Source organism: Taudactylus pleione, unplaced genomic scaffold, assembly GCF_031769625.1.
Source record: "Taudactylus pleione unplaced genomic scaffold, aTauple2 ptg000412l, whole genome shotgun sequence".
Classification (NCBI taxonomy): Eukaryota; Metazoa; Chordata; class Amphibia; order Anura; family Myobatrachidae; genus Taudactylus; species Taudactylus pleione.
In genome coordinates this window covers 164,853-181,164 of record NW_028284814.1, presented here as the reverse complement: position 1 = coordinate 181,164, position 16,312 = coordinate 164,853, and the positions used below count along the sequence as shown (strand labels likewise).

Here is a 16,312-nt window from a genome sequence, read left to right as displayed (position 1 = left end):
TTGAAAATAATTTAAATAAATACTGTTAAAAATGAATAATGCTCACGTTGTATATTAATAGAACTTTGATAGCTGCATTTAATTTAAAGGGTTAAATGTTCATTGGTAGAACAGACACTGGCCATGCTCCTGTCAGTCTCAAGTGTACATACACACACAACGATTTTTTGAACGATTATCGTTAACGATATCATGTATCATTCAATCATTGAAAAAATCGTTCACTTTCTAAGTTAAAACAATGAACGATTATCGTTCATGCGCGTTCACGTTTGTACTAGTTTGTAGTTCAGTCAGACTGACCAACTAAACGATTTTCATTAAGGGAATATGCAAAAATCGTTTGTAGTTCAAAAAAATCGTTTATTACACTTTAAAAAATCTGACAGATAATCGTTCAGAAAATCGTTCAGAAAATCGTTGGTAACAAAATCGTTGTGTGTGTATGCAGCTTTATGGAGCGTACACACGGTCAGATTTGTCAGACTTGTCAAATTTGTCAGATGAACGACTGAACGACTAAACGATTTGAACGATTGAACGATTTGACCAAAGTTTTGAACGATTTGAACGATTTGAACGATTGAACGATTTTTGACTGCATTAAAATGAATGGAATCGTCCAAGTCTGACTGCAAACCCATCAGATGTCAGATATCGTTATCTGACAAACGGGAACGCGCATCGTTGATCGTCCATCGTTCAGGCATGTCAGATATGAACGATTTTCCTTCAGATATGAACGACTGAACGATTTTTAAATCGTTATCGTCCATATCTGAAGAAAAAATCTGATCGTGTGTATGCACCATTAGGGATAGATTTGCTAAAGGTTAAAAAAATGAAAAGCCCTAGCAACCAATCAGAGGACCTCATTCAGAGTCGGTTGTAAGCGGCCGCTCGGTCGTACGCATCCGATGTTTCCAAACCATGCATGCGTATGGTTAGTTGTGCACATGTGCATACGAGACCTTGCGATCCAAAATGCTGTCGATCGTATGGCTTACGAGCAGGAAGTGGCTTCCAAGAGTTGATTGACATGAAAGGCCGTTTGTGGGTGTTGACGGGGGTGGTGGTCTAAAAACGCAGGCGTGCCTCACCGTTTTCCGGGCGTTTTAGGGGCGTACATAAATTACCTGCTACGACCGACATAGAAGGCCGGAAGTAGTAAAACGTCACTCTGCGAGCAGGTTAGAGGCCTGGCTGATCGTACAGCTTGAGGTTGGTTAGTGCTCTCTCAAGCACCAGAGTACAATCGATACTATCGAATGTGACTGATGTTATGTTTGATGTTTCTATTTTGTGCCACACAATGCAAGCAGCTAATAATCATTTGCTGTTGCTAATAACACTGCTAATTGGCTTGTAATTGATTCAGTTGCGTTTGCATTAGAGAATAATAAGAATAAATAAATTTCATGGGGATGGCTTGTTCTGTGCGTTTTTTTGTTAATTTTTGGTGTAATTTGCACACCACACAAGCGGCCGCAACCAGCAGAAGAAAATTAACATATAGCGACAGACAACTACTGACTCGATCGCTAGCTGATATCACTTGTTAGCTAGAGGAGGTGCTTTGTTCATGTATGGGCGTCACTTTGGTTGCGATCGCCCGACCGTGCGATTGTTTTTTTTTCTGACTCTCGATCGTTAGACGTACGACCGAGCGGCCGCTTACGATCGACTCTGAATGAGGTCCAGATTCTCTATTGCATTCTAGAAAATGATAGGCAAAATCTGATTGGTTGCTATGGGCAACACCTCCACTCAGGACCATAAGTAGGGTAGTGCGACCAATGCCATGGCACAGGGGGCGCTGTTTGGGCCTGTCCATGTTCCAGACTATTATCATTCTCTCTTGTAGCATCATCTTCTTTAATATCCAGCATCTCCTGGCTGCCCCAGGAGTACACCAATCTCTTCCCGAGCCCTTCCCCATGAGGCCATGGCTCTTTTTCAGGTGCAATATCTTTATATTTAAAAAATGGGGTGGAGGGGGGGGGCAATGCTCTCTCTGGCACAGGGCACCAAAAAGTCTAATTACGGCTCTGTCTCCACTTGTCAACATACCTCCCAACATGACCCTTTCCAGGAGGGACACAATGCTCCGGTCCTGGACTTCCCTGGTAAGAGGCGGGGCTGCAGCACAGTTCAAAAGTCAAAGTCACACCAACTGTCATCTCACACGCTGCCAGACATCACTGGCTGGGACTTACTGGCAGTTGGTGTGACTCCCCTATTTGAATTTGGACTGTGCTGAAGCCCCGCCTCTGGAGCCTCCACCAATCATAAATTACCAGGGAAGCCCAGGACCAGAGCATTGTGTCCCTCCTGGAGAGGGTCATGTTGGGAAGTATGTTTCAGTTTTAGAAGCTTTAGTAAATCTAATTGTCCCATATACAGATGTCATATTGTTGATCAGCGGAATTGTACTACTGCTCCATCCAGGTAGATTACTGTGTATTTAGACAGATCGCTTGGTAACAGCAATAGATTTCTATTCAGATCACTGTGCTCTGTCTCCCGCAGGTGTAAATGTAACTTGCATTCCAATGCGTGTAACTTCCGAGATGGGGCCCTGCAGTGCGAGTGTGAACATAACACCACTGGACAGGACTGTGGCAGGTGTAAGAAGAGTTTCCGCAACAGGTCCTGGCGCGCTGGTTCCTACACCCCCATGCCTCATGGATCTCCTAATGCATGTAAGTAAAAATGTACAAACATTGTCTATACTGTAAAGACTCTCCCTGGCCTTGCCATTGTATGGGACGTAGAGATAAAAACACAGCTTTCCAATTCATCGGGAACAAGTGACCTTTATTTGTGCCTCTCACCTAAGCAGTGTCACTAGTATTTAGTACATTTATAGGCTATCTGGGCAGTGAGTACTCTTTAATAAGTAGACAACATGTATTTTTATTCATATGTAGGCTCAGTACACTAAAAAACATTTTCACCTGTGGTGTACGCCCCCTACCACTCTTCAAACTATATCAGAAGGGAAATTGACATCCTGCTTCCGCTTGTCATGCCCTATACCCAGGTGCCTAGAGTTTTGTGACATGGTCTATGTTTTGTACTGTCCGTATACATTGGGGCAAACCCAATAGGAAATGTTTCACTATTTGTTTAAACACCTCCCCACATGATTTATCCTCATACTAGTGGAACAAATGTATTGATTGTTATCTTCCATAGATGTTCTTTTCCTCCAACTAGTCCATTCTATGGCTGGTCTCTTTTTTCTGTTTTCCAGATGCTCTGCTCAATGGCTGGTCTCTTCCTATGACTGGTCTCATTCACAGTTGCTCTCTTGTTCCAGCTTGTCTCTTCCATGGTGGCTTCTTTCCTCTGACTGGTTCCTTCCTATTGCTCGTCCCTTCTACTTGCTGGTCTCTTCCACTGGCTGATCCTTTCCTCTGGTTGGTCCCATCCCGAGACTGGTCTCTCCCTCTGACTGGTCTCTCACTCTGGCTGGTCTCTCCTTCTGGCTTATCTCTTCCTCTGGCTGATATCTACCTCTGGCTTATCTCTTCCTCTGGCTGGTATCTACCTCAGGCAGATTTCCTCTAGCTTGTCTCTTCCTCTGGCTGGTCTCTCCCTCTGCCTGGTCTCTTCCTCTGACTGGTCATTGCCTCCAGGTGATCTCTTCTTCTGGTTGATCTCTTCCTCTGGCTGGTCTCTCCCTCTGACTAGTCTCTCCTTCTGATTGGTCTCTTCCACTGGCTGGTCTCTTTGTTTGACTGGTCTTTTCCTCCAGCTGATCTCTTCCTCTGGCTGATCATTTCCTCAGGCTCGTCTCTCCCTCTGGCTGGTCTCTCCCTCTGGCTGGTCTTTCCCTCTGACTAGTCTCTCCCTCTGACTAGTCTCTCCCTCTGGCTGGTCTCTCCCTCTGGCTGGTCTCTCCCTCTGGCTGGTCTCTCCCTCTGGCGGGTCTCTCCCTCTGACGGGTCTCTCCCTCTGACGGGTCTCTCCCTCTGACGGGCCTCTCCCTCTAGCTGATCTACTATTACTGGTGATCTCTTCCTTTGCCTGGTCTCTTCCTCCGGCTGGCCTCCTTCTCCTATTGGTGTCTCACATGTCGGATCTCTTACATGTCTGATCTCTCCTGTGCAGCTGTAGCCCTCTTGCTATCCATGTGCCTACCTTCTATGTCAATTGTAGGTGAAAAGGTCTCAAAACCCTCAATGTCACACACAGCGCCTGACATTGTGTTTCCTCTAACAGCGGTCTACCAGTCATTTCTCTGCGATAGACCACTGGACCATAGCCACCACTTTGACTTTGCACTACTGCCTCAGTCAAACTACCATAAATATTTGTGAATTACTTTTAAGTGCTATAAAAGACCAATAACATTATTTAACTGTCCTCCTAAACCAGGAATCTCTCAATGCTGCTACAAAATGTTCCTCCGAGCTGGGGGATATTACAGACAGGTTATCCTGTTAAACTTTCACTAGATGTACAAAAACACATTTATTTTTAAGCTCCTGTCCTCTTGGAGCCTTCCAGAGACTGGTGTGATTCCCCCCTCGCTTTCTCTTTAAACCTCTGCACTTTAAATTGATCAAAGCGAAAACTGAAGCCTTCAGAGGACTGTGACTGAGGTGTCACCAGGACTGCGGAGAGAAGGAGAATTTCAAAGGGAACAAGCTTGTCAGATTGAGCCAGCAGCCTGTAGCCCTTCAAAGGACCTGACAAAGACAAGCAGGGTTTAGACTGAGATCCATGTTCTCTGTACTTTTTGAACGCTCCCCGTCCTCCTTTCTGTCCTTCTCTGGGTGATATTTAACCCTGGAGTTGCTTAGTTAGTTCCGAGCATTGTGGTCCAAGAGGGCTGCGATTGAGTACTAACTAATACTTGCTTGGTTTAAGGTGTCAGGCACGTTGGGGGGCAATAAGCAGAAAGCCTCGAAGGACTGCATTTGGTCCATGGGCCTGTAATTGGACAGACAGCCATGGTTTAAGCCATTGTACTTTAACCAGTTACAATGGTCCATAAAAATATAGAGAGGCTGAAGATTTTTTTCAATTGTGCCTATTGCTCATTTTCTACCGAAGCTTTCTCATATATATAACGAATGTTTGATTAGAAGTCTTGCCTCTTATTACGCCTCTATAATTTATCTGAATTCTGTCCTCTGTCTCCTAACATACACATTAGCCTAACATACACACTTGCCAGCGGCTAGTATGAGGTGTATTTACTAAAACTTCTAAAACAGACAAGTGGTAATGTTGCCCATAGCAACCAATCAGATTCTAGCTATCATTTCTCTATCGCATTCTAGAAAATGAGAAACAGAATCTGATTGGTTGCTATAGGCAACATCAACCACTTGTCTGTGTTAGAAGCTTAAGTAAATATGTGTTTTATAAATCATGACAATAAGGATCCATTTTCCAGTACTGCGTTTAGGTGCAATATGTGCATTGAGCCACAGCTGCCAATCAGTAATTAGCTTTCTTCTGTCTTGTGCAAATTAGGTGTCTGATTGGCTGCTGTGGATTAATGGAATTGCAGTAAATAAATGCCATTGTCTTTATCTGTGTATATAATACTGCTTCCCCTAGATACAGCAAACATTATCCCACTCACACTGGTGGTGAAGGTGCAGTTCTCCCTAATATATGGCTGTTTTGTTCTGCTTAACTGTTCTGATAACTGCGAGCATGTTGTCTTGGTCATTATTTTATATCAATAGAGGAATAGCAATATACAGAAATAATGAGCCTCATTCTGAGTTTCACATAATGTGGTCGCAATTTTGGAACTATTTGGATAACCCGCCCGTATACTGAGTCAGACACAGATTAGGCGACAGCACCGCCCCCTGACCACTCTAGGACAGTACACCATCCACAGAACACCTAGCAACACCCTATAAAGACTGTCAGAGCCGTAACTAGACTTTTTGGTGCCCTGTGCCAGAGAGAGCATTGGCGCCCCCGCCCACCCATTTTTTAAATAGGGTATTAAGATAATGCATCTGAAAAAGGGCCATGGCCTCATGGGGAAGGACCAGGGAAGAGATTGGGGAGGCCAGGAGATTCTGGGGATAAAAGAAGAGGAAGCTACAAGTGAGAATGACAATAAACAGGAAAATTGATAGACCCACATAGCCCCCCTGCCCTGCAGTGCCCTAGTTACTACCCTAGTTACGACCCTGAAGACTGGTGGTCACCCCTTAGCACATATATATATATATATATATATATATATATATATATATATATATATATAATCAATGCAATCAGCACATCATATATATATATATATATATATATATATATATATATATAAAATCAACGCCAGTATGCATTGCATCCCTAACGTGATGCTTCTTGCATCCTGCTTGTAGTCTGAAAAAAAAAAGCAACCCAAATGCTTGGCTCTCTTTTTTTAAGTTTGTTATTACATAAGTTACATTTACTTTTGTATCAATTGTTTTTTAAAACTTTTTTTTTTTGAAAATTTAAAGCACAGAAATGTCCTAAATTAATAGCTATTATTATTATTATTATTATTATTATTATTATTTTTGTTATTATTAGTGCTTCCAGTTTAGAGATCCGGGGGTATATTTACTTACTTACGGATGGTTTGTTAAAGCCACCGAACATCAGCAACAGGATACATTGTTAAACGAGCCTGATCTATCATTGATTCCTGTTGCCGTTTCATAACTATCGGTCAAAGCCGCTGTTACTCATCGGCTTTGAAAAATCTTCTCGTTAGTAAATATACAACCTGGTTTTAATCTACAACACGCTATTGTTCCACAATCCTATAGGACTGCACAGGACCCAGTGTTAGATCAAGTAACCGAATATCTCTTTCAGTTTATCCTGCGACCAAAAAAACAAAACAAAGGGACAACTTTGAAGAACGGCCGCTGCTCATTTGCAGAACTACCTCGGACGAGGGTGACCTTGATGCGTCCTCGCAGCCTTTTAGTACAGTAGCCCCCAGCTAACTCCTTATTTTTCACTTCCAGGTGCAGCGTCGAGTTCCGCTCTCGGCAGTGAGTAGATCCCTGGAATGTCTGTCTTGTCCTTCTCCATCCCACCACATCTCCACCTCACCTCCTTATCTCCCCGCATCCTCTTAGTACATTCCGTAATGTTAGTGACTTGTGTGCGCTCATAGATGTGTGTGACCCTCAGCTTAGCTCTAATCCCCACTAATTCAACAAACAATATAACCGGCATTTGGGCAGGAATGTCAGGGAAATGTGTGAGAAATGCGGAAAATCCTATCAGTGGGCGCGGTGCTTCACTTATCTAAATATTCACGTTTCCTTACAGAAAAGAAACTACCAATAACATTCACAGATATATACATAGAGGTGCTAATGTTACATTTACATTTACATTTGTAGGTTTCTATTCTCTATGATTGACTGTTTTTGTTTTGTTTTTTGTATCCACGATCAGAACTTTGGGCTGTATTCAGAGGCGGCCGTACGGTCTACGACCGCACGGCCGCCTCGATGTTTGTCTAGTGCACATGCGCACGAGGGAGCCAGCTCCTTCGTGCACATGCGTGAGACCCGCTACGACCGTCAGCGCTGGTTGTAGCGGGTCTCTTTCCAAAGGGGGCGAGCTGTCGATGTTGATTGACAGCTCGCCCCGTTTGGAAGGCGGGCCGGGGGGTGGCAGCCCAAACGGAGGCGTTCCCATGGGAATGCCTGCCGTTTGGGGGAGGCCCCACTGACATCACTAGTGATGTCAGTGGAGAGCTTCCGGCTCTGACAGAGCCAGAAGCTCTCCGGGGCTTACGACAAGTGAGACCATACCCTAGGGTCTCGTCGTAAGCCCCGATGGTCGCGATGGTCAAATGACCATCGCAACCATTACCCTAGCAGTCGTTAGAGCTGTGGGTGTTAACCCACAGCCTAACGACCGAAACAGAGTCGGCCGGTCAGGATGCAAGTGGCCACCCAGTTTCTGTGTTACCGCTTGCATCCTCCGACCGCCTTTGAATGAGGCCCTTTATCTCAAACAACTTCTGCACCGATAAGCTCCAGAAAATTATATATATATATATTTATTTTCGTGAATGTTATTAGCAGATCTTTTATATAAGGTATCAGGGATTTTAACGTACACCTATCTTGATAAGAAATATGTTTTGGTTAGTGAAAGAATCTTGCTGTTTTTTGTCCGGGTTGTGCTAGATTTATTATCCTCCATTATGTACAAAGGGCCTGATTCAGAGCCGGACGCTATTTGCGGACGGTCGTTCAGGAAAAGGGGGTGGCTATTCAAATGAACCGTTCGCTCTTTGCGGTCTGTTGACGCCTCCATGTCTGAACTAGCGAACAAAACTTGCGGTCGTTTTTTGGATAACTACGCCCCCTGGCCGCTCGCATCCTACGTCATGTCCGCTATTTATTAGATTAATCGAGTACATCGACCAGCGTATGAACTGCTCGCTATTCTTGTGGTTGGTTTTTCCTACCACAATCTTGCGAGCAGTTCTGGCTATAAAAAAACCCAGTGACGTGGTCAATGACGCTGCTGTATTAATTCTGCTCACCCATAAAACGCCCGTTTTGACCGTTAAGCACGCCTGCGTTCGGATCTCCACTCCCCGTTTTCAAGCACCTTCCTCTGTTACCACCCACTCATGTCACTCAAAATAGCAGGCATTCGCTATTTAGCGAACAAACGATTTTCGGCCGCACTGACTGGTTCGCGCATGCGTATTAAAATCCGTATGCATGCACAGTTGGGCAAACATCGCTTGGAACGAACGAGCGGCCGCTTACGAGCGGCTCTGAATCAGACCCAAAGTTCCATCAAACAATTGTAAAACTTTACCTTTACCTAGTTTGTGTAGATGATTTGGTGTTTAGAAGAGAAAATGACTTTTGTAATCAGCAATTTCTCCTCCCAACAATATTACTGCCTCTAAACCTGTCTCCACCTTCTCCATTGCATATTGTGCTATTGGAATAAGAAGACTTGGAGACAGGAGCAAGGAGGGAAACTAAGGGGTCTATGTACTAATAATTGCTGTACTGCCGCGATTATTATGTATCCATCTCACTGGGAATATTTACATTTTTAATGAAAATATCCTGGCTATGTACCAAGAGAAGCTTGCAGGGACAGGTTGCGGTAAGCGCTGTCCCCATGAGTTATATCCCTGGCACTTAGGAGAAGTCTTTTACAGAAGTAAATGACTTCTCCGGGGGAAGCTGACACTGCGAATGCTCACAGCGTCAGTTTCCGGAGCCGGCCGGAGGCTGCGAGAGAGAGCTCGAAAGATCTCTCTCCTGCACCTGTAGCCCCCACAGGCTTACAGATGGTGTAAACTACCGGGGCTAAACTCTGAAAAGCTTAGCTTTTTGGAATTTAGTACATAGGGGTCAGATTGTAGTCCCCATTGACAATAATGGGGACTACGATGTGCATCGCTAATTAGCAATTTGCCGGAGATTTCTGTGAAATCTCCTGCATTGTGCTATTAGTACATAGCAACAATACATAAAATTATGCCGTTTTTGCACAATTTTGTGTACAAATCAGCTTAATACATAGGCCCCTAAATTATTAATAATATTATAGTTTATTTCTAAGGCGCAACAAGGGGTCTGTAGCGCCTTACGGGATAAAACGGACATGATACATAAGTACAGACTAACACAGAGAGTATATAAATTCACATAGAAACATAATAACAATGTGCAGTTAGCATAGTTATGTAGAGAAGAGGAAGGGGAGAGGGCCTTGCTCATAGGAGCTTACAATCTATAGTTTCACAAACATTTCTAAAAGCAAATAGCTCGCATCATATGTAGCTATTTTAATATGCTATTGAATCCAAAATTATAATTCACTGTGACCAGCAACTTTTAGCTACAATAGTTTTATATTGTTTTTAATTATTATGTTGTAAATACAAATGACAAGAGCTGCTGTAGCTGTGTTCAATATTGACTCTGCAGCGCCATCTTGTGACCGATTAATATAACTACAGGTCTGTAAGGGAACACATTTACACAATTTGTTTAGGAAAATGTTTAACATGATTTTTATCATTACCCAAACATCTATTTACTCCACAGTTGCATTTTAATACTTTATTAAAACAGAAATTGGTACTATATCAGCAATGTTTTTGAAGCATCTTTGACACCAAGCAATAATGTACGTGGCGATCTGTATAGGTATTTAATATTGGATGTCGATGACTAAACGCAACAGAATAATTGAACCAGGGCAAATTTGTAGACGGAGAATTAAAGGTTCTGAAACTGTAAGATCATAATGCACTCTTCAGGGGCCAAGATAATACTTACTGCATGGCAAATATACATTCTGTCTTTATGTCTCACTAGTATCAGACACAGCAAGACCTGAGGTCACCACAGCCCGACAAGCTCATACAACTGATGTAAACACTTCTTATGCAACCCTTGTTTACATCACTACGCCAGGTTTGTGAATAACATGAAGCAGGTGTAGTTACCCTCCCCACCCTACTTAGAGCCTGTCTGCCTCCTCTGGCTTAGCAAATGATTCCACCTTCCAACCCTCTGCTATATCTCAGTATGTTGGTCATTTAGTCAAGATGCAGGAAGACTGTTGAGGTTAAACTACTTGAATAGCTTTGATGGTGTTATACGGAATCTAACTTACTGGGTGACATTAATGAAGACTGGCAACCAATCAGATTTGATCTTTTTTTGTAGTACAGTTTAGGAAATGAAGCAGATCTTCTGATTGGCTGCTATTGGCAGCTGTTCCATGTGGAGCAGTTTTCTTCATATATATCCTTAATTGTTTCTAATAAACTGCCCAGCTCACATTATTTCATATGGCTGAATAAGGACACCACCTTCAGGGCACCGGTCACATAAACAGTAGATGCCGCCATTTTTAGGGCTGAGCCAATATTCATTGGAGTGCAACTTCACAGTTAATTGAACCAATTACATCACTGTGGCTTAAGGGCACCAACCGCAAAACAACCCTAGACCGATCTTTAAGCTGGGTAAACACTCGTAGATATAACATTCAACGGCGAATGATATATCTGTAAGGCATCGCAGCCATGTACACCCGGTACATCATTTATAGACATATCAGGTCAGCCCTGTCAATGCCCGTCCAGTTATGATGACAGGCCAGACATATTGAGCGGCTGATTGTGTATAGCTTACTAAAATGTTCTCTTAGTCGGCGTGATGGGTCTTCGGCCGCTGGGTCGGGTGTGTGTGTAGCCCGTCTCAGTTATCTCGTTACTCCAATCTCCAACAAGCGGTCCGCTGTTAGGGCTCAATCCAAATAATTGCGAAGGGTTTATTTAAACGCCGCAACGGCACCACATCTCGCACCCTTCGCGAGTCGCTCCAAGCCTGAATTCGCATAATTTTGCTTATGGCCATATGCGAGCACTTTTATGCGAATTTGGGCTGACGTAAGAGCAGCCAATTGCGCAATGACTTGCACCCGCGAGTACGTCGTGTGCAATTGCATTGACCCCTTATTCTGTTAATAGTGTAATAGTGAACCTTGCTCCCCCCCCACTATCCAATAGGCCACATGGTCAGACCAAGAGGAAGCTACTGATGTCACACAACCTACCAGGTGAAAGTATCCCTCTGGCTCTTCCACATTCTGTGCATTGGGGTCGGCTGTCCCACGAGGGCTGCAAATTCTTGAAGTAAAGCAGTAATAGTTAATTACTATATATATATAAAACTAAACCCGCCTTGGGCTATAGGGGTTTTATATTTTAACATTCCCCCATCACGGGGGGAATGTTAAAACTTTTTGTTAACTTTTTTATGCAGCGATAATAAAAAAAAAATACTTATCTGAAGTTAAATATGGCTGAGGCGCTGAGCATTAGTCAGTGATACTCACCAAAAGCGGGGTGTATGTACCACAGTGCCTGGCCAATCCCCATCATTCTGCGTATGTGTAAGACGGTTTTCCGGACCCAGCATCGCCTATGGAACTGACACGTGGGCTTTCTATTAGATTGGATAAACAAGCACAACATTATGTGTAACATATGACATAACGTTGGTTCCCAAACGTCCTCGAATCACGGTGACCTAGAGCTTCAGCATTTTTTCAGGGCACTCCTAGGCCAAAAGTATCTAATTGAGATAATCAGCAAACATCATTATATTAAGTGTATTGTGCCTACCTGTCATCTATAGGTTCAGTTATGCGGTTATGCTTCTGTTTGTCCACATATTTTATCATTGGCATCCACCAGCTCTGGTTTTGCCTATCACATAGACCATAAATCATTTAATGATTACTAGACCACCAACCTGTGACACTCCTGCAAGTGCCCTGTTTGGAAACCATTGGCTAATATGTAATCTTTTTTCTACATACACTAATAAACTGGCTAACACCGGTTATTTGCAAGACATTTGATCAATAGGGGTCAAAGAGTTATCAAAATATTTTCTTATTTCAATAAAAACAAACAAATATTTATCATTGCTATGTAGCAATAATGGTACTGGGCTAATATATGAGAATAATAAGAGAGTTTAAAACAGGAGCAGTGAAAATACTGGACTAGGTTTGAATATAAAACTCTCTGTGGGAACTGAGTAATTGTTTAAAAGACTTCCCCGTGCATTACAGGTCTATACATCTGCCAGGCGATGCCTACATGTGGTCGGCTCCTGCTCTGTAAATTACAAAGCAATTCATCAGGAGCTGAGATGCCGACACAAGGTTCAGTCACAAATGCAAAACTTTTCTCTCTATGCCAGGGAAACGTCACTGTGTAACGCCTGCGAAATGCAATCAGGCTCTTCACACTGTATAAGCATTGAGGGTTATGTGCTGGGACAATGTGCGGTAGTTACTTTCACAGTATAACTTGCACTAGATCAGTCAAATGATGCCGGATTATTCGCTGTTTGCACTTGAACCCTGACAGTTAAGGTAAAACTAAGTAGACGGCGGGGAATGTCACCACTGGTGATTTTGTAGATGTGGTTCTCCAGAGCGTACAACTGCCATTGCAGGATTACTGAAATAAATCTTTCAATTGCAATCGTTTTACTTGACCAGGCAAATCAATCACAGAAACTTACTGCACCCAAGCACTGTAATGTTCCTGCACAATAAAATCCCCCCCATGCTTCCTTTCAGGTCCCAAGTAGCAGATATACTGTAGTTATAGGAACCTATTCCAATATTAATTCAGTTTCATCAGGTGTTCTACATAAACATAAAAATAATTATTGGGAGATAGAGAACTTTAATGACAAATACATTATACTGCGGATACTAAAATCCTTGCAAGCCAAAAAAATGGGTGTCTAATTTGGGAGCAGAGAACTATGGTGGTGACAGGGGGCGCAGTGGACGTTGGGGCAAGTTTCTGATAAGGGGTTGCCACATGCAGGTACCTTCCCCCAGGGCATGCTCAGCAAGGCATATTGGGGCCTACAGAGAGGAAGGGGACATCAATGGGCACCCACATTGTGCTATGGGGCCCCGTTGATTGGGTTGTTTGAGAGTTTATATGTAAATGTTTCAAAAATATGTGGAAAATAAACTTATATATAAAAATATACAGCAGATGTAATATATGTTATAAAAACTTCCCTACCCACCCAGAAAGTAACATTTCTAGTCCGTTTAAGTATATTCAAGCTGAAACTAAAATATTTTGAATCCAAAAATAATAAATTTTTAAAGTACAGTATTTCTGGAAACTCTGGGTCTCATTCAGACCCGCTCGCGAGCGCAGGACGCTCGCAAGCGGGTCGATGGTACCCAAATGCGAATGCGCACGGCAGAGGGAGCTCCGTCGTGCGCATGCGCGAGACCCGGATAGTGACAGCCAAGCTGTCGCTCCGGGTCTCGCACCAAAGGGGGCGTGCTGTCGATGGTGATTGACAGCACGCCCCCTTTGGTGGGCGTGCTGGGGGCATGGCTGTGAGATGGAGGCGTTCCCATGGGAACACCTACCGTCTGGGGCCGGCCCCACTGACATCACTAGTGATGTCAGTGGGAGTGATTTTGGCTCTGATAGAGCCAAAATCACTCTAGGGCTTGCGGTCACCGAGACCCTACCGCAGGGTCTCGTCGCAAGCACGATGGTCACAATGGTCTTGACTATCGCGACCATCATCATGGACGCTCGCATAAGATGTTGGTGGTAACCCACAACTATGCGAGCGTCCAAAAGGCCGCTCCAAATTTAAATAGGACGGCCCTGATTCAGAGCGAGCGCTCTGGTCAGAGCGTCCGGCTCTGAATCAGGGCCTCTGTCCTGAGATGTTATTGGAACCAGAAAAACAAGGTTCTCCATGTAGAGACAAGGACAATTCTCCTCTGGTGAGAGGTATATAAACCAGGGGTAACCTCTATATTTATAGACCACAACAACATCGTATTACCTGTGAAAACTCTCATTTCAGGTGGAAATAGTCCTAATCTGCCCCTAACTTTGATTTCAATCACCTAAACTCCATTTGTGTTATGGGAACCTGCAGATTTATCTGTGAATATCACAGAAAAGATTTGTATTTTAGGTGTAATAGCATTTAAAAAAAAAAAGAAAGAGAAAAAAAAAGAATCACGCTGTAGATTGCAGCTATATAGTCCTGCTGATTACACATGTGCAGATAAATACTGCAGATCCAAAAACATGCTGTGACCTGACGGAGCGATTATCAGATCTGTGTGCACCTGTACACAATGAGCAGTTTTTAGCACAGTGCGTGATGTCTTCAATGGGATCGGGATGGTCTGGAACGAGATAGCCCGTGCAGCGCAACACATCCTGACCTCCCGGCCTGACCGTTGCAGGTGAGTTTGAAGCCGCTTATCGGCGAATGCTCCTGCATACCAGTGACGTGCGGTGAGGTCATGGCTGGGGAGGCACAGATGTATAAAAACACAGTTTTATATCAAAACTCTGTAGCATGACAGGGAGTATGATGGGGGAGGGAGTAGGACAGGGGAGGCTCTGCCTCCCTTGCCTACCCTGATCGCACGTCCCTGCTACATACGCACTATACAATTTCCGGTCCGATACTACAAATATTGGCTAATCGGCCTAATAATTATATAGTGTGTACCCGAATTAGGGGTCTATTTACAAAGTCTTGGATGGAGAAAAAGTGAACGGAGATAAATTCCCTGCCAATCAGCTCCTAACTGCCATGTCAGAGGCTATGTTTGAAAAATGACAGTTAGGAGCTAATTGGCTGGGACTTTATCTCAGTTAACTTTATCTCCATTTAAGGCTTAGTAGACAGACCCCTTAACTCCTTGTAATCTTTTTTGAAAAGCATTTTACAAAAATATGTTGAGTTTATATAGTGCAGACATTGCCTTAAAGCCTGACAATGGCCCTCATTCAGAGCCACTCGCTAGCGGCAGTACGCTCGTTCCGAGCGATGTTCGCACATCTGCGCATGCGTACGGATCGTTATACGCATGCGCGAACCAGTCAGTGCGGCCGAAATTCATGTGCTCGCAATATAGCGAATGCCTGCTATTTTGAGTGACAGAATGAGGCGTATGTGGGTGGTAACAGCGGAAGGTGCTTGAAAATGGGGAGTGGAGATCCGAACGCAGGCGTGCTTAAAGGTCAAAACGGGCGTTTTATGGGTGTGCATAATTAATACAGCAGCGTCATTGACCACGTCACTGGGTTATTTTATAGCCAGAACTGCTCGCAAGATTGTGGTAGCAAAAACCAACCACAAGAATAGCGAGCAGTTCATACGCTGGTCGATGTACTCGATTAATCTAATAAATAGCGGACATGACGTATGGTGCGTGCGGCCAGGGGGCGTTTTTAACAAATAAACGAGCGTATGTTTTGCTCGCTCATTCAGACTTAGAGGTGTGAACAGACTGCAATTTGCGAACTGATCATTTGAATAGCCACCCCTTGTTTTTGAACGAACGACCGCAAATAGCGAACGGCTCTGAATCAGGCCCAATGTACAGTAGCTCTCTGTACCATACATGCCCCAACAGGGTGAGCCCCACAGCGCTAGAATATTTTTGCAGCGAGAAAATGTATCAATTTAAATTATTTCTCAATTTTGTCCCATCGAAACTGTCTCATTATAGATACTCCCCTGTTTGTGCCCAAACTCTTACTGTTGCTCCTGTTGCCCACCAACTAGTGTCAGATGATCCCCTAGGTGCCCGCTAAATGCTGCTATTGCTTTGGGAGTACTTGCACTTAAAAGCTGTCTGTAGGTAAAACACAACTCATTTGTAAGACGCATCCAAATAATTGTGTTGAATTTCTGATAGGATTCATGTAATGGTATGCACTCACAGCGTCTCC

The 16,312-nt window shown here is 43.7% G+C and overlaps 1 protein-coding gene across 5 annotated transcripts in view; it reads left to right on the top strand.

Moving 5' to 3' along the window:
• NTNG2 (netrin G2) overlaps nt 1–16,312 on the top strand; it is a 140,468-nt gene that overhangs the window by 73,537 nt on the left and 50,619 nt on the right. For 4 of the 5 annotated variants that reach the window (XM_088447046.1, XM_088447044.1, XM_088447048.1 and 1 more), the window contains exons 4-6: nt 2,530–2,702; nt 7,002–7,028; nt 10,353–10,451. In XM_088447046.1, coding sequence (XP_088303172.1) covers nt 2,530–2,702; nt 7,002–7,028; nt 10,353–10,451 — 299 coding nt within the window. The remainder of the gene's footprint in view (nt 1–2,529; nt 2,703–7,001; nt 7,029–10,352; nt 10,452–16,312) is intronic. The other variant, XM_088447045.1, reaches the window with a different exon arrangement.